Source organism: Erpetoichthys calabaricus, chromosome 2 (genome assembly GCF_900747795.2).
Source record: "Erpetoichthys calabaricus chromosome 2, fErpCal1.3, whole genome shotgun sequence".
Lineage (NCBI taxonomy): Eukaryota > Metazoa > Chordata > Cladistia > Polypteriformes > Polypteridae > Erpetoichthys > Erpetoichthys calabaricus.
In genome coordinates this window covers 285,859,928-285,887,891 of record NC_041395.2, presented here as the reverse complement: position 1 = coordinate 285,887,891, position 27,964 = coordinate 285,859,928, and the positions used below count along the sequence as shown (strand labels likewise).

Here is a 27,964-nt window from a genome sequence, read left to right as displayed (position 1 = left end):
CTGATGAAAATGTCATTTTGAACCTCATTTTAATCTGTATAAAGATGGTGTTGTGAACTTTTTTGGTTATGAGACCCTGAGTAACAATTATGTTATACAATGAGCAGCAGTTTTTAAATGCTATGCTTCTCAACAGAGGGACTTAAAGCTGCAATTTCATTTATTTAGTGGAAATGTGTGTGGGTGTGTGTGGGTGTGGGTGGGAGTCAGTTGTGGGACGGGAATTCATTTATGAGCACAAAGACAGTAACCCTTGGTTGTCTGGGAACAAGAATTCTAAATAGCGAAGCCACGTATTGTGCATAATGTTGAATAGTCAATCATTTGAATTTTAAGTATTGAAACTTATGCACGGGGGGTCACACACAGGGCAAACCATGCTCATGTGAGGTCTGCTAGCTGTTCAGTCTGATCTTTTTCTAGTCACTCTCCACTACCATGAAAATAACAGATGGCAACAAAATTAAGTCAATTTGCTGCATTTTGTCTTTGAGGTTGGATTTCTATTTATAGAAATACGCACTTGAGATGTTTTTTTCTGATAATTAAGTCATTTTAATGAAAGCCCAGCAGTAGATGAAATGTAAAAGCATGTACAAGTAAACAGTATATGAGATGAAATTATAATTAAATTACTGTGTTTCATTTGTTTTGGAATCTTATAATTCCACCTAGGATAAACAGAAAGCAGCATTTCCTTCTGAAGATGAAGAATTCCAAGAAATCTCACCCTTTCCATGAGATCTATAGACTTTGGTAGGCTTCTTCATATCTTTAAGTCTTCTTTGTCATATGTGCAGCCAGTTCTCAGAACAACTTTCTCCAGAATGTCTTTCATGTCCAACTGCCACTCCTTTACCAGTTCACTGGGAGTTTTTCCTTCCTGAAGCAAACACATACAACTTAATAAGTCATTACAAAATTGTAATCAACCATTCTCTGCTATGTCTGGTACTTGTCTTATTGATTCATTTTTTAATAAACCCAACAAACCAATCAAGAGAACATAATGCTCAAATAAAATAAATCTAGCAAGGCGTGAAACTTCATCAATGCATGCTTTTATTGCCTTGAGAAATGCAGAAAGAAGCAGATAGCAGATAACCATCCATGATTCCTATCGTACTATCATCAAAATGAAAATCATTCTGACTGTAGACTTGTTATACATTCAGATTACAAATAGTTCAAGACTTTGTAAACAACCATCTGTTAATATATACATTAGAACAGGTTCTTATATACAAAGAAAGTTCGGCCCCTAACTACTCCTCCTGGAAGTTATTTACAGTATTGCTGTAATGAAAAGTAAACTGCTTTGGTATTTATTCATTGTATGTTTGTCCACTTTTGTGAACCTGCTTATTCTAATACATGAGTAATAGGGACTGGATCCTATCTCAGCAACATTGAGTACAAGATGGGAAGTAACTGGGCACATCCATCGTAGGGCATGTTCACACACACACTTACATTAAGATATATGAAGCCAATTTAGAGTCACCAATTAGCTAACTCTCATGTGTTTCATATGAGGGTGGACACTGTAGCACCCTGAGAAAAACCAATGCCAACAAAGTAAAACCATGCAAGCTGCACACCGATAGTGACTGCAAATGAAATGTGAATGCAGGACCACGAAACTATGAGGCAGCAGTTCTAATCACTTCACCATTGTGCTGCCATTCTTTATTGTTCAGTGAAGGAATTCATTCACAGGATAAATTATATTTTTCCTGATTACCATGTTAGAAAGCCAACTCATGTCACACTGTAAACTATTTTCTATTTACTGCTATTTTTCTGTTAATATCTATATTCTACAGTACATATATTTATCTCCATAGGCTTCCCTTTAAACCTCTGGATTGTACAGGGTGTAGAGTTCCTGTTTTGGTAATGTAAGAGCCTCACAGCATTCTTGGCTTGCACATCAGCACCATGTTGAAGGAGCAGCTTGACAATTCGGTAGCGATTCAGACGAACTGCATCATGAAGAGCCATGTCACCTTCCTAATGGTGGAAGTAAACAGAGAGATGAGAAAATTAATTGCTTCCAAAATAGGCAATATATTTTTCCTTGGATTTGATTTTTACCTAGCTAAGATTAATATATTACCCCCCCATAGGGTTGTCTTGCTTATTACTCACATGAAGGAGTGAAAGATGCAACATATTGAAAATAACCATTAGCTCCAACAGTTCCTCCATTCAGATTTTCTGACAAGATTTACAGGTGAACATTGACAATATGGCCCAGACATGCATTATTAATGTACCAATTCAAATGCACATTTCTTAGCTTCTGCTTGTATTTTTCAGGTTCTCTACAGTATCAACAAGTACATAAGGTACTATATAAAATAAAGACTAATTAAAATAAATACCATTCGTTAGAAAAAAGCTTTAGCAAATCGAACTGACACCCTCTTGTGACAGCAAAGCTGCACTGCACTTTCAGTACCATTGAGGAAGAATTAACATCAAGTATCCATGCTTCCCTTAAAAATAATCAACATTTTCACCTTTGAATTCCCCACCAGATGTAAGGCTGCAGCATAAACATATTCTTTAATCAGTTCTGAATATATAACTGGTGCTCTAGTTGCTCAGAATAAGTAAACAGTTGTAGTGAATTGCAATATAATAATCCTGTTCTTATTCATAAAAACAAAGTATGCTCTTTTGTTTAGTTGGTAATATTTACAGTATGTTAAATAATGAGTTAAATGACAGTAATCAATTCTGAACAACTGCATCTGCACCCACTGTTTCAAATGGAGGAACACTTCATAATTCTAACCTAAAATGAAATGTGATAATTTTGCTTATGTGGAATTGTAATGCATAAATGTAACATATGGGTTTTATAGAAATAAACACATGGATTGCAGGTATTGTTATATACTCACCAGTATATGGACAATTTATTTTCACAAACATTCCTAAAGCTGGCACTAGATCTTAACATAATATATCTTTTTTCACTTTTAGAGTAGTAGTGCAAAGTAAAATATTTATTTATTTTTTTTACATAGTGGCTTTACAATATAGTAGCGAGCACCATACCAAGGCACTTTATAAGAACTGACATAACTGTTTATATGTATTTTTGCAGTTGGACCACAGGCAGGTTCATTCACTTGGAGTCCAGTTCCATATCATTACACTACACTACAATTACAAAAAAATGGCAGTTCTTTTTTAATATGTTTAATCACACATATTATTAGTCCTAATCAAGTTTCTTAAAAACAAACAAACAAATAAATAAATAAGATGAAAAAAGAAAAGGGGGAGGGGTTTCTTTGAGAATCTCTGAACTAAAATCTCTGAAAAAGAATGAAATTCCTAAAATACAGTATGATCTGGTTCAATACACACCAAACATGCCATAATTCAACCAAATTCACTGCCCACATACATCTCGTCTTCAGTTGTCTAAAATGCAAGATCCAAACTGAGCATCTGCATTGTTTGGTCACATGATTTGGAAATGTTTTACATTGTAGCTGTTTTGGGGAAAATGTTTTGCATACCTCTAGGAATAACATTTTACTATGAAAAATCTTTTCTGATATCCTATACCACATTACCTGTACAAAGATTTACTTTGCTCAACTGGAAGAATCCAAATCTATCTTCTATAACTAAGCGGGAGGGTGATGTTTTATATTATACCAAAAATCACTATCCTTTCATGAAGATCCATTTAGAATTTTTCAGAATTTGACAAGATTCATTAATATAATTTTACGCTATGCATGAGTGACCTGTTTGTAATTTTCCGATTTCTAGTTCAAGATCTAGTATAGATGCAGCTCTCTTGATGTATAAGCTCTCTAAGATGGATTTGAGAGTTGCGTGAATTGTCCTTGGAACATATACATTTTTTTGGATTTGATTTTGTTCATCGTGTTTTGCCATTTAAATAAAATAAAATGTATGTAAGTTATATGTAAGTATGTAAGTAAAATGTACGTTTTATACGGTGGATAAAAGAGATGGACTGCTGATATGCAGTGTAAACTGTATACATGTAATATGAAGAATTGCCTACTATTTAATATTTGCCAGTCCATCCATTAGATTTCTGAATGTACTTAATCCAACTTAAAGATTTCTGGCTGGGTCTACTCCAGCATCACTGGGCACAATGGTGGAAATTAACAGACAGTGCATGCTAAATAGTAGCCATGAAGAAATGTTTCACAAAAAGGGTTGTGGGGGCCTGAAACAAAGTAGTGAGGCATGTGGCAGAAACTGAACGCTTGACAACTTTTAGAAGTACCTGGGTGACATAGTGAGGAGACTAAACTATTAACTAATAAAAAAAGTCTGATGTACTGAGTGATCATTGTCAAAACTATTACATTCTAACCTTCATTGGGCCAAATGTAGAGTCTCCAAATAATCGAATCTAGTCTGATTAGCAAGAAGCTAATGTAAATTATTTTAATAAATTTGAATGCTGAGGTAACATCAGCTGCAGCACTTAAGATGATAAGAAAGGTCCATCAAAAAACACAGTGGAATAGAACTGGTTGTGTGTGGACAAAGCCGGTTTCCCTCAAAGAATGGAAGAGAAGAAACTAACCAATATTGAGGCAGCTGTAAACAAATGAGCGAATCAAGTAATTAGTGTTTACAGAAACTCAGAGCCTAAGCAGAAATATTAGTAATGGTATAGTATGTAAACAGATTCATCTTATTTTTTTGTTTTGATTCCTTTTTTTCTATTTTAAAATGTATCATCCTTAGAAATCTCTGACACTTATCCATCCATTATCTGGACAGAATTACATTTTGAAACATCTTGTCAGTCTGTTGCAGATAGCACCCGTACATACACACACACACACACACACAAATAAGCACATAGACTCGCAATTTTCTGTTCTTCCATACACATGCAAGTACACCAAGCAATTTAGCATAGCAATTAGCTTGACAGCTTGTCGTTGAATTGTGGGAGGATAGCAGACTCCCAAGAGTAAACCTACGCAAACACAAAGAGAATGGGTGAACTATTGTCCTATTGTGCCTCCTCCAAAATTTTCAGAATGTCAAGCTTTAGAGCAGGAGTAGGCAATTCTGGTTCTGGGCCTGGGGCTATGGGCTTCTCTTTCAACCAGTTTCTTAGCTAGATGCCAGTTCTTTCTACTTATGGGGCACTTAAATGAACACCTTGAAAGAATTTTCTTTCTGCCAGTGTAATTTTAGTCTCCTGAGAAAATTACCAAAAAGGTCTATGGAACAGAGTGGATCAGTAGTTCTAAATATTACAACAACTTCTTCATGACAAACACCCAGAGGTGCAAATAGTGCCAAGTAAGCTACAGCGATTAGCTATTGGCTGCCATTTTATTTGAACCTCATTGTATGGGCACTCCTTTTTGAGAAAAATAAAAACTAAGTCTTCAGAAGGGTAGATAGATAGATAGATAGATAGATAGATAGATAGATAGATAGATAGATAGATAGATAGATAGATAGATAGATAGATAGATAGATAGATAGATAGATAGATAGATAGATAGATAGATAGATAGATAGATAGATAGATAGATAGATAGATAGATCCACCAGCAGCATACTGACACAAAAAACAAAACAAAACAATATTAAATTCATTGAGTAATAAAAATGTAGGTAAAAACAGACAATAACTTTGAATAATGTTAACGTTTACCCCCCGGGTGGAATTGAACAGTCGCATAGTGTGGGGGAGGAACGATCTCCTCAGTCTGTCAATGGAGCAGGACAGTGACAGCAGTCTGTCGCTAAAGCTGCTCCTCTGTTTGGAGATGATACTGTTTAGTGGATGCAGTGGATTCTCCATGACTGATAGGAGCCTGCTGAGCGGCCGTCGCTCTGCCACAGATGTCAAACTGTCCAGCTCCATGCCAACAATAGAGCCTGCCTTCCTCACCAGTTTGTTCAGGCGTGAGGCGTTCTTCTTTATGCTGCCTCCCCAGCACACCACCGCATAGAAGAGGGCACTCACCACAACCGTCTGATAGAACATCTGCAGCATCTTATTGCAGATGTTGAAGGACATCTACTACTACTACTACTACTACAGTTACTAGCATCTCTGCCTCCCAGCTCCAGAAAACTGAGTTCAATTCCCTTGTGTCTGGAAGTTTTCTGCAGCTATTTAATTCTCCTCTCTCATTTGAATAATATGCACTGCACATCGATTGCATTGAATCTGAATTTGCCTTGTAAGGCTGATTCTTGCTTTGTTCATGATGCTGCTGGGATGGGAATCCACTGCCTGTTACCCTTTAATGGAAAAAGCAGACCCAGAAAATGAATGGATAGAAAAACTCAAAATCTTAAAAAGGTGAGCTAAAAGAAAATAAAAAATGTAGATAAAGAATACTGTGGACTAAAAAGACTGTAAGATATAATTATATTCTGGAATAAAAATAAAACTAACACTGTTTTTAATTTCTGAGGTTGCAGAATGAGCACGAAGGCAAGCTAAGTGAGAAGTTAATTTAATGCCAGTGATTGACCTCTAAAAAGGGCATTGTTTTGAAAAAAAAATCTGCAGCGTCTGTAGCACTAAACAACTGTTTTACAGATATTAAAGGATAATAATAGCCAAAAATCAGGAGAACAGTAACAGAACCCATATAAGAATCACGTAATGCCTCTCTGGGCCTTTCTAGAATGGGTCTGCTCACCCTGACTATTCACTGGGAGGCTTGTTCACTTGCCCATGCTTCCAAGCACCAAACAGGCCCTTTTATCCTCTGATATTCTATTTTTTATAAAAGTGATTCAGACCTTAAAACCAAACTCTCTTATTGAAGTTACAGAATCAATTCCAGATACAAGAGCAGCCCTATGTTTTTTTAAGAGAGGGTAGGCTAGAACTCTCTTAAGTGGCCCAAGGTGTCCCTGCAACCCTGAGATTTGATATGTCCTAAAGTCAATATCAACAGCCATTAAGACTGTTGAATTAACGTTGTAGCACAGTCACATATTCTAGTGAGGCTTTGTGCCACCTATTGGTCTGGAGGTGTTAACACATTGCTCCATTTATTCACTCACTATTTCTGTGTTTTCAATGCTCATTCACCACTTACAGCAGTGCTGGGGCACTTTGTCATACCCTTAAGATACCCTTACCAGCCCCGGCGGTGATTACGTCATTGCTCAGGCATGTCAACTTTAACTGCCACTGTCAGTCTAATTTACATTACCAGTGCTTGTATGGCCCTGACTCAGTCCCATAGCTCTGTGTGCAGCCTCCAAAACAGTTTCTAGTTGGGATTCTCACTACACTTTCAAAAACCACTGGAGTAGTTGTGTAAGCCATACAGGGTGCCAAATAAGCCTTAAAATAAAATGAATTAGTTTAATTAAAGGAAAGAATAAATCTGCAGCCTGGAATTACATCTTTAAAACAGCCATGTGCCTTTCAAGCCTTGACATGCTGTGCAATCTTCTAATATTGAAGGTCACTAAGAACAAAATGTAATAATCCCATGGGTGCATTTCCACCCAAAGATTCCTGCTATCAATGCATTAAATTCCAAATTTTAGAAAAGATGTATGAGACACATTGAACACAAATATGGGCTTTTGAGGAACATTATCTGATGGTTTTTCAGCACCTTTGAGAAATTTAGCAATGGTAGTATTGTCACGTGAAATCCTTACTAGCAAATCTGACTAACAAGCAAAACATCACCATAATAAAACAAGAATATATTACAATAAATAGCTTTACTGTAATTAATAGAAAACACAAATCAATTTAAAATGATATACTGTGTACTCTTTCCTCCTAAAACTATTGTGACTTTAACTAGGAGAAATATATCCATTGGGCTTTCATCAGAAGGGTAAGGCAAAGCATCCTCGTTAATATACTTTGTTCTGGGAATATACGAATTTACAAATTTAAAATGATTAAAAAAAGAATCATTGTTTTTAATGTTTTTAAATAAAATCACAAACAAATTAGCTGTGCCCCGAGTGTGGCATCTCCTTTCTTAAACAGCCAAGGTTATAACCAGTAAATGATGAATACCTAGATTACAGTTAAATTTAACTGAGAAACCTTTTAAGATAAAAGGGCAAATAGCTGTAGATTGTATGATGCCACCTACCTTTACCACCAAACCAGAGTCATCTCCTAATGCTTAAGGTGAATGAACAGTTTGTGCAACACAATAAAAGAGCCATCTCTAAGAAAAAATCTCTCTTCTGCTGCAATGGTTCAGTAAAAAATGGTGATTCTTTTGATTAAAGACAGCTCCTGGTAAGACAGGCAGTATGTCCTAATGGCACTGGACCACAAGTCTGCTAGCCTAGTCCCACTGATTCACTGTATGACCTGAAGTGCCTCTGCTTCATTTGCAAAAATACAGAGAAATATGTACACAGTTGTGTTACAACTCGTCTTGTTAAGCATCTTTACATGGTGTACACTAAAAGTCTCATTATAAAAAATTTCAGCACAGCAATAAAAGCCCATATTTTAAGTGTCCCCTGAAATCATTTCTAAAGCAAATGAACATGCTTGACTGAAGATGCTTCAGGTTACTTCATACCTGTCTATGCATATAAATAATCCCTCTATTGAAAGTACGTGTTTTTAAAAGATTTTTGGATTTAACACTAAATGTTCACTTCTTAAGCTTGCAAAAATAATTTTTTTCCCTGTAAATGACTTTCCGTATGTGCAGATTTCGGAATAGATTTCCATATTTATGTATTTTTGAGACATTAAGACTCGGAAAACCTAAACAGAAAACAAACCAGAAGGCATATTTAGGCATTCATATTTGCAAGTAGCCATTTTATCTAGCTTTCATATCAAATTTAAAATATACAGCCATTCATATCCTGTTTAGGGTTGTGAAGAGGATGTACCTCACCCAGCAGAACCGGGTGCAAGATGTCAATCAGCCCTGGATATGGCACCAGTCGATCACAGAGCGCATTTATGCACACCATACACACTCACACCAGGTCAAGTTAGAGTTATTAAATAACCAAACCTGCATGTTTGTGTGATGTGGGAAGAAAACACTTTCAGGCATGAAGAAAATATGCAGGCAGTTCAAGGCATGAGAATCAAACCTAGGATTCTGAATTGTGAGGCAGCAGTTCTGAACCACTCTTCCATAGTACCACTTCACACATTTAATTTTGTGACTATTTCATGTTTACAACCATTCTTTGACAGATTTCAAATTAGAGTTAGGCTGTAGTTGGTTTTAATAATGGTTTTATTCTTATCAATGTATCAATAGAAACAGCTGTCCATCATTTCATATTTTATGAGTTTAAATTCATTTGTGTGTTTGTTTTTATAATAGTTTATTAGTTTACTGCTAGTGCTAGTTTTAAATGGTTTAAGGGCTCTGAGGATATATTCAGTGAAGTGTCTTTTACAAAAAGAAACTAAATAGAATTGACCCAAAAACAAACTCATTATTAACTTTGGCAGCAGATGGTGTTAAAAATTCTTTTACCAATATTTCTGTGCAGTCAAACAAAGTCAGTCTTACATATTGAGAACAAATACTATTAAATAATATTCTTTTTATTATTAAATGAAAACAAGTTAAATGTAGCACCAATTGACACATCACAAACATTTCTTATTCACCATTTCAAGATGACATATGCAGCTTACTCTTTTATACAGAAAGTTAGAGGGAAGTTGATTGATGTAAAGCAACAGAAGATGATGAACTATAGTATGATACAAATGACATAGCATTTTAAGCTACCATTTAGAAACTATTTATACCCACTTAGGACATTGTACAACAAAATAAAATTTAATAAACAAAGTTGCCTACCCTGTCTTTAGCATTGATGTCCACTCCACTGGCAATTAAATATTCTACCACATCAAAGCGGCCAGTCCTCGTTGCCACATGCAGAGGAGTGCTCATCAGCTGCAGACAAGTGTGATAAAATACATAAATTATATAATTTCCTTTAGCTCACTCCACAGTTAATGTATTCTAATTAAGGCTTGGCTGGGATGCCTCTGTAATAATACTGTAATTTGATCAAGTCAAACGTTTCATGGTCATTCTGAAAATAAGGTGCTGGACATCTGTAATTGTGTGCTCCATGTGAAATGTAACAGTAATGCAATATTTAAAGATACATTTGAAATTGTCTGCACTTACTTTATCCTTCATGTTAAGGTCAGCACCACTCTTCTGCAACACTTTGAGAACTTCCAGCTGTCCTCCCCGACACGTCCAATGCATCGCAGTGCTGTCCAACTGCAGAAAAGTTATTTATTGAGCTCTGTAACATTTATGTTTGCCAAAACAAATCTTTCCACATAGTACAGTGAAGGTGGGTTTACAGTATTGTTTAATAAAACAGAGGTGCACCATGAATGGGGCTATATAAAAATTAAATTACTGGACACATTCATATACTGCCACTCACTGCCTTTCCTTTTTTTTGCTTCGAAGTACTGTCACATGTGATGAACGGTAATACAAAATGGAAAACTAAAGATTTAATTGTTTATAAATGTTAGATTTACATTGTATCACAGCCAGGATAATTTAGAGCTTCATCCCTATGAATGTTGAGGAGTGTCTAATCCTGGCCCAGTATAATATTGCAGTACGTAACACAACAATGCTGTGATTAGCTTACCCTGTCTTGAAAATTAACAGCTGCTCCATTGTCTAAGAGTTTTTGTACAATCTCAGTGTGTCCTTCAAGAGAGGCACGATGAAGAGCGGTCCTTTTGAACTGGATGACAAAATACTGATTATTATAAAAATTATGTTGAAATATACACACATTATAAAAATATAAAGAGTTTTTCATCAAGTAAAAAATCTTCAAATATTCTGTAATGGTCATAATTATCCTCTTACTGTACATTACATGCCTTGACTACTTTTTCTTTTTTATTTTATGTAATGGATTATGTTCTAGCTTTTGAATCAGGAAATAGGGCATATTAACAACACTGAATATTTTATATATTATATATATATATATATATGATACAGTGTCTGCCAAATATTACAGAGCATATACGACACATGTTTCGCCCTTGTTGGGGCTTTTCAGATGTATGCACTTCCATATCCCCTTACAGGGATCGAACCTTAGATGTCAGTGCCTGAGGCAAAGCCTCTGACGTTGTGCCATGGCAGCTGGCTCACTTATTGACAGGCCACAAGCGTTACCTGGTAGGTAACTGCCCAAATAATCAGATCGCTACTCAGACCTAAGAATGTAATACTCCAGTCTTCACCTTGTCAAATAAGCAAACCACCTGCTGTGGTAAAACATATCTATGATCTGCTTCTCACAACTGAGAGGACATGGCGAATGTTGGCCAACTGGTCGACCACCCACAAGTGTTACATGGTGGATCCAAATAATCAGAATGTGACTCAGACCTAAGAATGAATATATATACAGTATATTCACAGACATGGACCCCACAAGACATCTGAAGGTGTCCTGTGGTATATGGCACCAAGACATTTGCAGCAGATCCCTTAAGTAAGCTATAAGGGACCTCCATGGATCAGACTTCTTTCTTCAGCACATCCCATGATATTTGATCGGATTGAGACCTGCTGAATTTAGAGGCTAAATTAACAACTTGAACTCTTTGTCATGTTTCACAATATGGAGTTTCACACTGCATCAAACATAAAGGCTTTTGAGCTTAGATTTGTGAGTAAGCTTGGATAGGGGTTTATACTACATGAAAAAGAGAGGATAGGATATAAAATGAGAAAGAGAACAGATAAGCAAATGGAAAGCTCTTTTTAGAAATTTAACACCTGCAAGTAGGTAAGCCAACTCATCTGACAGACGTGAATCAGCACCAGTTTAGTTAGGCCTAGAAGGCTTGCAAGCTTGTTGTTTTGTGAGTTCTATTTGGTCTTTTTTTCTCCCTTTGCTCAATCTCTCTTTGTGTTTATTTATTCAATAAATGTGCTGTTTTGTATATTTTGCTCTCCTTGGTGTCATTCACACCTATAAAAAGATCCACTCCTTTTGAGGATGTGTACAATAATAATATAATAATAAAAATAATAACAGTACTTGTCTGTTTGTAAATATGCAAGCAATAGGTCCCTATTATAAAAGTAGCACGTCAGTGACACCAGCCAAGAAGTATGCCAGGGAAACTCACCTCATCACAAGTATCTGGATTTCCATTACCTTCAAGGAACTTCTCAATGACTTTCACCTTCCCTTCTACAGCTGCCCACAAGAAATGAGTACTGTCCACTGGTCCTGGCTAAAAACATCTAGAGATGTTTCCAAATCCTTTACATTGGTAATACATAAACAAATAAAGCAGGATAACAAAGAAAATATAAAAATGATTTTGGCAGATGCAACTATAGTTTATTCTGAGCAACTGCCTCTTAGCTTTGATGCTTTGGACATGAATTATCTTTAAATGCATTGCCTACTTTATCAGCATTACTATAAGGGTGGTGGTGTAATAGTGTATAGGTCTTGGGATAAGGCTCTTGGTAACTGGCAAGTTAGATAAACTGAGTAAGAGTGTCAGAGTTTTATTCTGCTGATTTGTAAGATATTACAGTACTTCGGCATATTATGTTTTTAGTGTGATTATGACTGGGGAAGACATCTGTTGTGGACATCTAAGTATTAGATGAGGACTTAATAAATTCGGTCAAAACTAATCAAGTAATAGGGCTGGGTGGTAGATGAAAAAGCTAGGGGAAGAAGTAGGAGAAAAGGCTTACGGAATGGTTTGACCTCATGTTACTATAAAATATGACTTGACCAGATATTACGAGGTATTCACATCCATGTGGAAGCATTCAGATTGCAAACAGGAGAACAAATAAAATAAAACTGTCTGTCTGTGTACTAATGGGAGTGGCTAGTTTCACACTGACATCTTATTGAGTCCAATTTTCCTATACTGTATTTGACAAATTTACCAGCACACTTACAACGTCTTGCTGCTCAGGTTCAGAATCAGTTGAAGAAGATGCTGTATTGTTTTTGTTCTTCCTCTTTTTACGCAGCTCTATAAGATTCTGGATGCTGCCAACATCAATGATCTCCCTACGCAGGTCCACTGAAGATTTTCGCACTTTGTCATCCACCTACACAAAAACACTAAATTTCAACAAACTGATAGGGATGCCACTAAACATAAACAAACAGAGTAGACCATATTTTTATTTAGCTCTCTCAGTAGTTAAACAAATCATGTTTTTATATTTCCCTTTTAGAATGTTTGCAAGAGTGTCCTGTATGAGCAATTCTTTTGTTTCATGTCAGTCAACATTCCACGGTCCTGAGGCATTTTGGCAGATGAATTGTCACAGCATCTGTGTTGTTTCAGAATTTATGTGCGACTGACTACCTTCACTTTATTGTTGCTTGGTTAGACTGAAGCAGCATCTGACACCATCCACAGACAGAATTGTTTTAGACCAGAAATGAGATGAATTTCCCAACAGTACATTCAAGCTAATGTAAATTTCCACAAAACAAAGCACTTATTATAAGAATATTCAACGAACTGTCCCAGATGTATGTGGTATAGTACAGATCATATAAATCTGTGATAGCCAGGGCACATTTCTAGACTCAGGCCTTCTGGGCTGGTAACATCACTTCAAGAGAGTCCCACCAATCCAACAAGCTGATTGAGAAGGCAGGCTCTGTTATTGGGACTCACTCTCAACCTGCTGTAGGTAGTAGCGAAGGAGAGAAAGAAGGCAACACTGAGGATCATTATAAACAATGCCACACATCCTGTCTCTGACACATTAGCAGTAAATGATTTTAGCCAACAAATTATTCAGCTCAAGTGTGTAAAAACACTACTGGGGCTCCTTTATAACTACAGCGATAGGTATAGTTACCTTTTTGTAATTATTTGTGTTTATTTGAGGGGACTTGTTGGTGTGTGCTTGTTATATTTCTTAAGTCAAGTTGGGGAAAAATATTCATTTTTTAAAGGTGCTTATTCAATGTCAGGGTCACAAAGAGTCAGAAACTATCCTCATGGCACTGGAAGCAAGGCAGGCACTATTACTGTACAGGGTGATAGTCCATTACAAGGGTTACTCTCTCATACCTGATTAATTTAGAGTTTCCAATTAACGGAAAATGCACATCATTGGTATTTGGAAAGAAAAAATTCCCATAGAAAACTCTACAGACTGAATGTCAGGGATAGCTTTCAGTCAACAATGATGAGCCACCCTGAATGAAAAGTAAAATGCAACACAAAGATATAATAAAAACATATTTATACCACAGATACTTGAAAATTAACCTTTGAAAAAACTCCATATGTATAATTAAGTTTTGTTTTTTTTACAGTGATTTACTGCATTTTTAAAAACAAAACATAGGACGCTATTGTAGATCATGTCTTTCCAAAATACAATATGCTTTGTTGATATTTGTAATGTTAAAAAACATTTTGAATTTTACTTTACTTTCCCTGCTGTTAGCACTGAACTGCCTCAGCAAATCAGAAAGCTAATTCAGTAAAGAAAAAAAAAAACACAAAAGCAAATGGCAAATAGAAAATTGAATTAATTTCAACATCAATCTACTATGAAAATACTTTTCTAAATTAGAAGATGTTGGCCATCTAATTACATTCTGAAAGGGTTTGAGTATCAAAGGATTTTAAAGTAACATGTACAGATACTGTACAGTATGCCATACTGTCCAAATGTCAAAGGCCACTCAAGAAAATGAATTTTAGAGCTAGTTGTCTGGACATTAAGTGATTATTTTCTTGTGAAAACGTTACATAATATTAGAATAAACACAAATAACCAATAAGGCGACATGGTGGTAGTACTGTTGGCTTGTAGTAAAGAGATCAGGCTTTTGCGTACTGGGTCCTCTCTGCATGGAATTTGCATGTTCTCACCATGTCTGCGTGGATTTCCTGCTCTGATTTCCTTCAACTGTCCAAAGACATGCAGGTTAGGTGACTTGGTGATGCAAAATTCTCCCTAGTGTGTGTTTGGTGTGTGGGCGTTTGTGTGTGTTTTCACTGTGATGGACTGGTGCCCTGTCCTGGGTTTCTTCATACCTTGCGACTTATGCTAGCTGGGCTAGTCTCCAGGCTATGTGACCCCCCATGACCCTGGTCTGAATTAAACAGGTTAGAAAATGACATGACAAATAAAAAGAATGACATAAAAATAAAAGGAATGTCTTCTGGTTTTAAAAAATGTTTTTTGTGTGATTTCCTTTGAAATGCAAAACTTGGTGGGGGGAGAAAGAGAGCAATGCTATTTCTTACTTATCCTTTCTTCCCTAATAACCGTGTCAACATGACAATAGGCCTCATAGCCATAACACCTGGCAATAATATGAAATCTAGGTCAAAGCTATCATATGTAACAATGTACCTTAACGTAAGACTACAAAATGTCAACAAAAGTTCAGGAGCAATGTCTTTATGACCAAACAGTGAACTTTGTGAGCTGGAATGTCAAAGGCCTCAATTATGAATTAAAGAGAAAGAAAGTATTATCTCACTTAACAGGTTTAAATGCCAAGATAGTATTTTTACAGGAGACTCACATAATAAGTAAGGACCAGTTTCAGTTGCAAAGAGAGTGCATTGGCCAAATGTTTCACTACAGATATAAGAAAATTAGTGTTGTGGGAATTGTAACCCAGCCACAGGGAATGCACAAACCAGTGTGTTTCTTCGTACTGGTCCCAAGCTCGGATAAATGGGAAGGGTTACGTCAGGAAGGGCATCCGGTTTAAAATTTTGCCAAATCAATATGCGGACAATAATACAAATTTCCATACCGGATCGGTCGAGCCCCAGGTTAACAACTACCGCCACCAGTACTGTTAGCCAGCAGGGTGCTGGCGGAAATTGGGCTACTGTTGGTCAAAGAAGGAGAAGGAGAAGAAGAGGGGGGAAGACGTGTCCGGAGGCAGGAGGAGAGGAGGAAAGTAAAGAGAGTGGAACTGAGGGTAGGAACTTTGAATGTTGGCAGTATGACTGGTAAGGGGAGAGAGTTAACAGATATGATGGAGAGAAGGAAGGTTGATATATTGTGCGTGCAAGAGACTAAATGGAAGGGGAGTAAGGCCAGGTGGATTGGAGGTGGATTCAAATTGTTCTATCATAGTGTGGATGGGAGGAGAAATGGGGTAGGAGTTATTCTGAAGGAACAGAATGTCAAGAGTGTTTTGGAGGTGAAAAGAGTGTCAGGCAGAGTAATGATTATGAAGCTGGAAATTGGAGGTGTGATGGTGAATGTTGTTAGTGCATATGCACCGCAAGTTGGGTGTGCAATAGGTGAGAAAGACAATTTTTGGAGTGAGTTGGATGAAGTGATGAACAGTGTACCCAAGGGACAGAAAGTGGTGATTGGAGCGGATTTCAATGGGCATGTTGGGGAAGGGAACAGTGGAGACGAGGAGGTGATGGGTAGGTATGGTGTCAAGGAGAGGAATGAAAAAGGTCAGAGGATATTGGATTTTGCCAAAAGGATGGACATGGCTGTGATGAATACGTATTTTAAGAAGAGGGAGGAACATAGGGTTACGTACAAGAGTGGAGGAAGATGCACACAGGTAGATAATATCCTATGCAGAAGAGTTGATCTGAAGGAGATTGAAGACTGCAAAGTGGTGGCAGGGGAAAGTGTAGTTAAGCAGCATAGGATGGTGGTCTGTAGGATGACATTGGAGATCAAGAAGAGGAAGAGAGTGAGGGCAGAACCAAGGATCAAATGGTGGAAGTTGAAAAGGAAGACTGCAAGGTTGAGTTTAGGGATGAGGTGAGACAGTCACTGGGTGGCAGTGAAGAATTACCAGACAGCTGGAAAATTACAGCAGATCTTGTAAGGGTGACAGCAAGAAGGGTGCTTGGCGTGACACCTGGAAAGAGGAAGGAGAAAAGGAAACCTGGTGGTGGAATGAGGAAATACAGGAGAGTATACAGAGGAAGAGGATGGCAAAGAAGAAGTGGGATAGTCAGAGAGATGCAGAAAGTAGACAAGAGTACAAGGAGATAAGGCGCAAGGTAAAGAGAGAGGTAGTGAAGGCTAAGGAAAAGGCATATGATGAGTTGTATGAGAGGTTGGCCACTAAGGAGGGAACAAAGGACCTGTACCGATTGGCTAGACAGAGGGACCGAGCTGGGAAAGATGTGCTGCAGGTTAGGGTGATAAAGGATAAAGATGGAAACGTACTCACAAGCGAGGAGAGTGTGTTGAGCAGATGGAAAGAGTACTTTGAGAGGCTGATGGATGAAGAGAACGAGAGAGAGAAGAAGTTGGATGATGTGGAGATAGTGAATCAGGAAATGCAACAGATTAGCAAGGAGGAAGTAAGGACAGCTATAAAGAGGATGAAAAATGGAAAGGCCGTTGGTCCAGATGACATACCTGTGGGAGCATGGAGGTGTTTAGGAGAGATGGCAGTGGAGTTTTTAACCAGATTGTTTAATGGAATCTTGGAAAGTGAGAGGATGCCTGAGGAGTGGATAAGAAGTGTACTGGTGCCGATATTTAAGAATAAGGGGGATGTGCAGGACTGCAGTAACTACAGAGGAATAAAATTGATGAGCCACAGCATGAAGTTATGGGAAAGAATAGTGGAAGCTAGGTTAAGAAGTGAGGTGATGATTAGTGAGCAGCAGTATGGTTTCATGCCAAGAAAGAGCACCACAGATGCAATGTTTGCTCTGAGGATGTTGATAGAGAAGTTTAGAGAAAGCCAGAAGGAGTTGCATTGCATCTTTGTGGACCTGGAGAAAGCATATGACAAGGTGACTCGAGAGGAGCTGTGGTATTGTATGAGGAAGTCGGGAGTGGCAGAGAAGTACGTAAGAGTTGTACATGATATGTATGAGGGAAGTGTGACAGTGGTGAGGTCTGCGGTGGGATTATACCAGGGATCAGCTCTGAGCCCTTTTTTATTTGCAATGTTGATGGACAGGTTGACAGGGGAGATTAGACAGGAGTCCTCGTGGACTATGATGTTTGCTGATGACATTGTGATCTGTAGTGATAGTTGGGAGCAGGTTGAGGAGACCCTGGAGAGGTGCAGATATACTCTAGAGAGGAGAGGAATGAAGGCCAGTAGGAACAAGACAGAATACATGTGTGTAAATGCGAGGGAGGTCAGTGGAATGGTGAGGACGCAGGGAGTAGAGTTGGTGAAGGTGGATGAGTTTAAATACTTGGGATCAACAGTACAGAGTAATGGGCATTGTGGAAGAGAGGTGAAAAAGAGAGTGCAGGCATGGTGGAATGGGTGGAGAAGAGTGTCAGGAGTAATTCGTGACAGACGTGTATCAGCAAGAGTGAAAGGGAAGGTCTACAGGACGGTAGAGAGACCAGCTATGTTATATGGGTTGGAGACTGTGGCACTGACCAGAAAGTAGGAGACAGAGCTGGAGGTAGCAGAGTTAAAGATGCTAAAATTTGCACTGGGTATGACAAGGATGGATAGGATTAGAAATGAGTACATTAGTGGGTCAGCTCAAGTTGGATGGTTGGGAGACAAAGTCAGAGTGGCAAGATTGCATTGGTTTGGACATGTGCAGAGGAGAGATGCTGGGTATATTGGGAGAAGGATACTAAGGATAGAGCTGCCAGGGAAGAGGAAAAGAGGATGGCCTAAGCGAAGGTTTATGGATGTGGTGAGAGAGGACATGCAGGTGATGGGTGTAACAGAACAAGATGCAGAGGACAGAAAGATATGGAAGAAGATGATCTGCTGTGGCAACCCCTAACGGGAGCAGCCAAAAGAAGAAGAAGAAGTGTTGTGGGAATTGTAATACAAAAAACCCATTTTTAGTGTCAGATAATATCTGATCCTGAAGGGTAATATGTCATGGAAATGGGCAATTTATTTAATACTACGGTGATTCTGATAAATATCTATGAACCTAACGTGGATGATAGAGATTTAATCCAAAATGTATTCAAATCTATTCTTAATATGAACAGTCATAAAATTATAATGGCCGAAGACTTTAATTGTGTTTTAAATGCAGACATGGACAGGTCTTCAGCTACAGTGGCTAATACATCTAATATTGCAAAAATAATTATACAGTTTGTAATGGATCAGAACTTATCAGACCCATGGAAGTTTTTAAATCCTAACTTTAGAGCATATTCCTTCATCTCACAAGTTCATCATTGTTACTGAAGAATTGATTATTTATTCATATACAATAGTTTTTTTGCCCATTATCAAATCCTGTAAGTATGATGCTACTGTTATTTTTGACCACGCATTTAGAGACTACTATAACTTCTTATATTCTGCTCAGTCTAAAAAAGATAAGAGACACTCTAATGAGTTTTTTGATTCATTACAGATACCACAGCTAGATACTCTTAGTGCTGTGGAACTCGATAAACCTCTGACACTCTCAGAATTACTAGACAATATAAACTCACTTCAAAGTGGGAAAGCAGCCAGCCCTGATGGCTACCCAGTGGATTTTATAAATAAAATTCAAATATGTTAGCTCCCCAATTATGAGCAATGTTTATAGAAGCTAAAGACAAAAAAATTCTTCCTCAAACTTTTTGCCAAACATTAATAACTGTCTTTCCTAAGAAAAATAAGGACTTACTACAATGTGCATCATACAGACCAATGTCATTCCTGAATAATGACATTAAGATACTTTTCAAAGTTCTAGCCAGAAGAATTGAGAAAGAGATTCCTTCTGTAATATTACAAGACCAAAACGGATTTATTAAAGGTAGACTGCTTCTAATCTTCAACTTTTGTTTAATATAATATATTTACCCATTAAATCAAACACCCCAGAGATCTTACTAAAGCATTTTATATGGTTGAATGGGACTACCTATTCACCACATTGCACAAATTTGGGTTCACCCCAAACATATGTGCATGGATGAAACTACTTTATACTAGTCCAGAAGCCTCAGTTTGAATTAACAACCTTATTTCAGACTACTTCAAACTAGAACATGGTACTCGACAAGGATGACCCCTATCAACACTGCTCTTCACAATCGCAGTTGAGCTATTGGTTCTCTACCTTCAAAATGCATCAGAGATAAAGGGGATTTTCAGAGAAGGACTTGAACAGAAAATATCACTATATGTAGATGATGTGGTACTGTATATATCTGACCCAGAAAATTCCGTCCTAAAAGCACTAGCAGATTTTCAAAATATATCTGGACTCAAAATCACTTTGAATAAAAGTTTGCTCTTTCCAGTGAACTCTCTAGCACACAATACTAGATCAGACACATTCCCATTTATTTTAGCAGATCAGTGTAAATATCTAGGGGTAAATATCACAAGTAAATATAAGGCTCTTTTTCAACAAAATTTTGCTGTCTGCATGAAAGAAATTAAACAAGATGTGCATAGATGGTCTACCTTCCATCTCACTGTTAACAGGAAGAATCAATATTGTTAATATGACAATCCTTCCCCAGCTTCTTTTTCTATTTCAACGCATCCCCTATATACTGTACATTAACAAATCTTTTTCTAAAAAATTAGATTCAATTATAACCTCATTTATTTGGAATTCAAAACATCCATGCATCCAAAGGACGACTGTACAGCAACCTAAAGCAGAAGGGGGCATGGCACTACCTAACTTTAAATTTTATTACTCGACGGCAAATATGCAGACCTGGATATTGACACAGATTGATGAATATACACAAGCCTGGTCTGTAATAGAATTAAAATCTTGCAGTACTTCTTTATATTCCCTGCTTTGTGCCACAGTAAATACAAATTATCGTCAATACACTAACAACAAACAATTGCCCTTCATTCACTCAGAATATTTAATTTCTCATCAACACAATTTTTCCACTACTTTTAAGCTAGACACTTTGCTAAACGATACCTGTCCAATTTTCCACATCTTCCACCTATTTCTATTCCAGAAGAAATATTTATCAGTCTTGAAGACTTTCAGAGATCCTAAGGTACAATGGGGAAAGAATCTTTCACTTAATGTTTCAGAAAAGGAATGGAAGGCAGCCATGCACAGAATTCACTCAAGCTCCATATACTCAAAGCACTCAATCATCTAACTTAACATCTTCAATTGAGTGCATTTATCTCATTTAAAAGTATTCAAAATGTTTCCAGGGCAAGATTCAACCTGTGAACGTTGCAATCGAGCTCCTGCCTCGCTGGGCAACATGTTTTTGGCATGCACCAAATTAACGTAATTTTGGACAAAAATCTTTGAATGCCTATCAGACAGCCTTGGCATCACAATCACTCTTAAACAATTAGCAGCTGTGTTTGGTGGACTCCCAGATGGGCTTAAAGTGGAGATGGACAAACAAATTGTAATTGCCTTTAACCCACTACTAGCACATAGACTTATCTTGCTGAACTGGAAAAATGTCAGCCTAACACTTTTAAGTCAGTGGGTAACTGATGTCCCATAGTATTTGAAATTGGAAAAAATCAAATTCACATGTAGAGAATCTGTTCAAAACTTTTTAAAACTATGGCAGGATCTAATCAATAACATTTTAGAATAAGCTTCTACATCAAGAAAAAAGGATACTCATCCTTTCTTGCTGCTTTTAAAGACTTGCTTTGTTGGTTGGCTCTCCCCTCTTTCTTTTGGGTGGGGGTTGAGTTTTGGTTTGTTAAGTTTGATTTGATTATGTGTAATGTTATTTGCTTTTAATTAAAATCAATAAAAAAATTAAAAGCAAAACTGAAGCAATTCACTGTGATACGCTGCTGCTTACTTGTTTCAATTAGTCTTGTGATTAAAATGTGAAAAAAGTGTTAAAAATGTTCAGGATCACCACGGCAAATGGGATGAATTTCCTCTTAGCCTTCATTCCAAGGGATCTACTAATTACTGGGTAACAAAGATGTTTTAGATCCTTTCAATTTTACAAAGTTATCAATTTACAGTGGTACTGAGCCAGAATCTAATCTGGTAACAATGGATGCAAAATAGGAATTTACAATGAATGAAATTCCACTCCATTCCACTTAATAATACCATTCATGCAACTATCAGTCTATTGTTCATAGTGTTTAAGATCACTAATACTAAGGACCTACTCAGAAACAATGTCTGTCCACAATGAATATCTATATTGAAAACTTGCAGTATTCTTTAAGCAAAACATATTCTTCCAACCTAACAACCCATGTGACAAAGCACAAAAAATACACGCTTTTGCATAAAAAGTGAACAGAAAAAATGGAAGTATTGACTTACCTATTAAAGACTAAGTTTCCATAACTGTAGCTGGAACATGGAAAGGCATTTCATTTAATCAGGCAGATCTTTAACCCTCTTCCTTACACAACATTTTGACTTTTTTTGTTACAGTTGTAATGTTTATATTCTAACCTGGGCAGCACGGTGGCGCAGTGGGTAGTGCTGCTGCCTCGCAGTTGGGAGACCTGGGGACCTGGGTTCGCTTCCCGGGTCCACCCTGCGTGGAGTTTGCATGTTCTCCCTGTGTCTGCGTGGGTTTCCTCCAGGCGCTCCGGTTTCCTCCCACAGTCCAAAGACATGTAGGTTAGGTGGATTGGCGATTCTAAATTGGCCCTAGTGTGTGCTTGATGTGTGGGTGTGTTTGTGTGTGTCCTGCGGTGGGTTGGCACCCTGCCCGGGATTGGTTTCTGCCTTGTGCCCTGTGTTGGCTGGGATTGGCTCCAGCAGACCCCCGTGACCCTGTGTTCGGATTCAGCGGGTTGGAAAATGGATAGATGGATATTCTAACCTGCCCTTCACTATTTACCAATGAATGAGATGAAATGCAGTTTATAAACAAGGCAAACATTTGTAACTGGGAACTCTTAAAATATAAAAATCAAAACCAAAAGGCTAGTCTAAATTATTGAAAAATTGCAAACCAGAATTTACAAAATAACAAAGAACAAGCGCTAGAGTATCAATGTATCCATGACGTTGAACAAAGAATATGACTTGACACTGGCTTAAATGGTATTGCGCTAGTAGTGTCACATAAATAACTTCTGGGGGGCATGGCATAGTTTTGATTACTCAAAATGACAGTGCTCATAGAAAAACAAAATGGTGTTCTGAAGTGTATAAAACATAACAATAATAAAACTGAACTTCCCCCCAGAGATGCATAATATGGTCTGGGTTATCTGATCTTATAGATCAGGGGTGGAGATAAAAAGGGAAGAGGAATGCTTTTGGGCATCAGGAGTGATAGGGACAAGTGGGTTTAGACACAATGTCATTAAGAACACATTTTGGTAAAGTTATAATTTCCTTTATTTTTGAACTCATCACTGCAAAAAATTGGGGTATCCTGATAGCACTAAGTGCAAGGCAGGAGGAATAGTGTTTATAATAAATATATATACTGTTAAGTGCAAAAAATGTTTTCAACCTTTTTTTGAGATTTAGGAGCAAGTGGGTGCAAATTAGATGGGACACACAGACCTTGATTTTACACAATCATGATGTGCCAGTCTGCCCAACACACCCACACTTACTTATACAGGACCAGTAAACCTATTAGTATATCCTTGGACTGTGTGAACAAATTGGAGTCCTTTGAGAAAACCCCACTGGTACCTAAGGGAGTGCATGTAAGCACCACATCATAGACTCATTAGCCACATCAGATGAACTAGGGTCCAAGTGCCTGATAATGATGTCTGTATCTATAATTAATATTTGTTTTTAGAACCACATGGATGGTACTATTTGCCATCTAGGTTCTCATGATGACATCAGCCTAATGAAATAAAAATACAGGGATTATCCTTGTGTCCTGCCATAGTGTTAGGCCCCAAAGCAGTTTTTCCGCATATGTTGCTAGCAATGCATACCACTTTCACACACATACATGATTTTCCAAGTCTTTACCTGATTTTCACACACATACATCATTTTCCAAGTCTTTTCTATAGTCAGTTGAACTGTTCTAAGATCACCAGATTAACACCTTTAGGTCATTTGAATGGCAAATACCACAAGTATTTTTATTGTCTGAGCTGTTAAGGCCACTCGCAGCAGTTAGCAGCGGCCACATTCCTCTAAATGCTGTACTAACCAGTTTCACTGGCAGTCACTCCTCTGAATCTGAAGACACCTTAAGTCAGATGAATTCATTTACTTTAGAAGTTGTTTAGAAGTAAATCAGTTGTAGCAGTGTGGATCTAACAGCTGATAAAATACATAATAGCATAACATTGTGCAAACCTTGTCACAGTTATTTGAGATTTAAGAGCAAGTCTGTGGAAGTTAGATGGGGCACAGAGTACTTGATTTTTCATAATCAATGAATCATTCTTGGCTGTAAACATCCTGCCACTACAAAGCGGCTTAAGAGAATTCAGTCTATACTACAGCTCAAAAATTAGACACAACACAGTGCCTTAATGTGAAATTTGAACAAATATAGCATTCATTAGTAAAATATGCTAATAAAGAAAGACATGTTCTGCTAAGTTCTCTGTGTGTGTTTTCTTGCATATTTATGCATGACAGGAAGACGGATTGTGACGTTGGAAAATGAGTGGTCACTTTATCTATCCTTTTTCTAAAATCACGTCTTCCAATGCAAGGTCACAAGGTCATCCATTCTTTCTTCTGTAGTTTTCTTTAAATTACCCATAAATAAAATGAAAAACATGACTGTTTGGGATCACGGCTGAATTTTGCAGTAATGGAGTCTGTGAGTAAAACAAGACCAGGAACCTACACGCCTGGTGAGAGTTCACCTTTGAGGGATAATTTAAGTTGATTCAAATATTTGTTTAGACATCTTCCTATTGTTACCTTTTATTTGTAAAAAGAAAAATATAAAAATTGAGTTCACTAAAAAGGTGATGGGTTCATGGAAATAACAAAAAGTTTGCTTTGGAAGCCCCTGTGTGTTGTGCATTACAGAGATCTAAGAGTAGCCAAAGAAAGTGGGCTGAGTGGCCTGATTATGTTTGTAACATTTCATTATGCCCTTTATTGTCTTACATCTCTTACCTGAGTAAACTGAAATGTTGGTGTTCTTGATGGTTTGTACTTTTCCCCTTCCAGCTCTTTTGTGAATATCTTTACGATTTCCAGTTTCTGATCAATATCTTTTTTACGTTTCTGAAACACAATAAAAAAAAAAGCTGTATTCACCTACACAGGTCACTTCTGGGATGTTCAGTCAGCTCTGCTTCTACTAAAACAATAAAACCTTTATGATAATTAATTTCCTAGTGTTTCTTCATGTAAACACCATATTAAAAATATTTCAACAGAATACAAAAGGTTGATGATACAACTTAATTTTCTTTTGAAGTCCAAAGTGAGCAACTTCAGCCACATTTTAGGATGCCCACTTATTTTGCTGCCTTGTAACTTCATGCAAACACAAATGCACTTCATTGTTTATATTCTCTCTTTAGTGAAAACTGTCCCTTGGCGCTTTACTTGTTCAGAGATACAGAACAATTTACAAGCAGCTAAAGTAGCTTACTCAGAGTGACACTAAGAGAGTCAGTCACTAGAGACTACACTGGCAGTGTCGAGGTTTATACTCTCCAGCGCTTTAGCTGATAAATGAGTCTGCCTGCACTTCCATAGTTATACTTACAATATTCCATCAAAGCTAAATGGTGCTCTTTATGTCTATGTAAATCATTCAGAAATAAAATTTTAACCAGTTCAATCAAATATTGCCACATTTATTGTCATTTTTAATACAATTTCAGCCAAACATTCCATTTCTCGGGCTTAGCATTTATTTGCTTTAAAGAAAGGCTTGTAGCTTCAATCATTTGTTTAATTGGAAAAAAAAAAATCCACATATAGCCATGGGCTGTAGGACAAGCCAGTTATAGTCCAGAAAGCTGAAGCTGCTGAAAGCTCAAGATTATTCCTTTAATGGACTTTGTGTATAATGTGGCCCTCCATTCATTCTCCGAGTATACTTCTTACACTAAAGGGTTGCAGGAAACCACAGGCTGCTCTGGCAGTGTTAGGGCAAGGCAGGAATCAACCTCGAACAGAAAAGCAGGCCACCATAGGGCACGCTTTAAAGTAATAAATCTACCAAATGGTCATATCTTTCTGAATTGGAGTGCAACTAGACTGAACTGGAAACCAACATGGATACAGAGGGCACAAGCAAGCTACATGAAGACACTGTTCAAGCTGGAGAACATGTAAATCTCCATAAATGTAGATCATTGCGCCTACTGGGCAGTGCTGATTCACAAGAAAGTGGCATAACTGCTAAATCCAATTCAGAACACAATGTTAAAAAGTCAAAATATCACACTCCAAAAAACATAGCTCCGTGTAATCAGTTTCTATGAGAATATGGAAGGACAGTCCTAGAATGGTATTCATATATATTATTAAAACACACTTTCAGGATATTAAAAAAACTCTTTGAAAAGAAACAGATCTTTCATCAGCCATTCTCTTCACCTCATTCCTTCAGTTTAATTTTACATCATGCATCACAAAACACACCCCAGATAATAGAGAACTTACATTATGGTTTTCATCTAGGTGCAGTTTCTGGTCAATCAGGTTAGCTGCCCAGCCAACTTCAGTATCCATCTTTGAGTACAAACCTTACGATAAACACGAGTACAAGGTTATAACCACCTAACTATACATTACGTAGCACTAAGAGAACAAAAGGCAGGTTGCTGCCTGTAACTAAATATATAATGAACTTTCCTTGACTCTGATTCACCAGCCACTTTTATACTCCAGTGAAGTGTGAAGGTGAAAACATTGTGCCGGCTGTTACTCCAAACGAGAAGGACAACATAGTAATGATGAGCATGGTGGGTTTTATTTTATCCCCTGAGCACACCATGGATTGTGGATTTGTGTGTGTGTGAGGCTGAGAGTGACAGGTGTGCTTTGGGAGCAGCGCTCTGTACATCCACATGATCCACGGCCTGGCTGAGAGCTTGGTCAGCTGCAACTAACAGCACTCTGCTGTCATCCCTTACTAAATCTGAGTGACAACAATTTCAACCATTCACTGATTATTCTAAAAAAATATATTTTGCTTTTAATCATGGCCTTATTTAATACTTGTACTGCATATTTTGCGTTATGCTATACATATAGAGTATAAGATATTGTAATTTCAGCCTTTGTGGTTGAAAAGGTTGAGAACAAGACAAACCATGTAGGATATTTTTAATGGTAATAAGCACTGCTGTTCATCAAATCACAAGTGAAAAATAAGCAGATCATTTTTAAAAGAAAAAAAAACCTTCCAGTGCCTTGGTTACAGAAATGTACTGATTCATTCTAATCAACATTTTGCATAAAATGCATAAAGACACAAACCATTCTTCTATACAGTGAATAAACTCTTATGATCAGTTCACTTGTATCACCATTGGCATGTGTCACACAGGACCATTATGATGTTTTCTGTGAATGCCCTGACCAAGAAAGTTGCTGGGTTGAGTTTTCAGAGCCATTTGCCTCATTTGTGGACACATGCACTTGGCCGGGCAATTTACAAGTAACTTCCTTGGTTAACCTGCATTTGTTAAAGGGGCTTTATAGAAGAGATGTCACAACTGAATAGGCCTATTTGGAAAAGATAAGAAAATCAGCACCTTTACAGTAATAACCCAATAAACTTCTATAAACTCAGAGCAGAGATGCTAGCACATATTAATGCGACTTACAGCCTGTAGACAAATATTAGTGTGACGTCAGTGACATTACTTTTTGATTTGAGATATGTAAGCACATAAAAGACACAGCCATAATGTGTAACAAGAGACTGCTTTTAAACTCTAGCTGAATGCAAAATAATATGTTAGCAAAGGTCAAAACAAGGCTGCAGTTCAAGAAGAAGAGGAGGACTGACTTAACGCTGTGGGATGATTTGAATGGTAGCGTGGGACTGGACTTTTTTTGCTCTGATTCTTTCATAAACATGTGCTTCCTTTGGCTTCACTTTCTTTTTTCTATCCCCCT

At 37.4% G+C, this 27,964-nt stretch overlaps 1 protein-coding gene across 1 annotated transcript; it reads right to left on the bottom strand.

Annotated features, from left to right (window-relative positions):
• ankrd2 (ankyrin repeat domain 2 (stretch responsive muscle)) lies at positions 1-26,880 on the bottom strand. Its single transcript, XM_028795691.2, has 9 exons — positions 26,501-26,880; positions 24,995-25,105; positions 12,969-13,124; positions 12,170-12,277; positions 10,660-10,758; positions 10,173-10,271; positions 9,834-9,932; positions 1,915-2,013; positions 1-883 (listed from the first exon to the last, which is right to left on the bottom strand). The coding sequence occupies exons 1-9, from the start codon at positions 26,567-26,569 to the stop codon at positions 767-769; spliced, it is 957 nt and encodes a 318-aa protein (XP_028651524.1). The 5' UTR covers positions 26,570-26,880; the 3' UTR covers positions 1-766.
• Between the last annotated feature and the right edge of the window lie 1,084 nt (positions 26,881-27,964).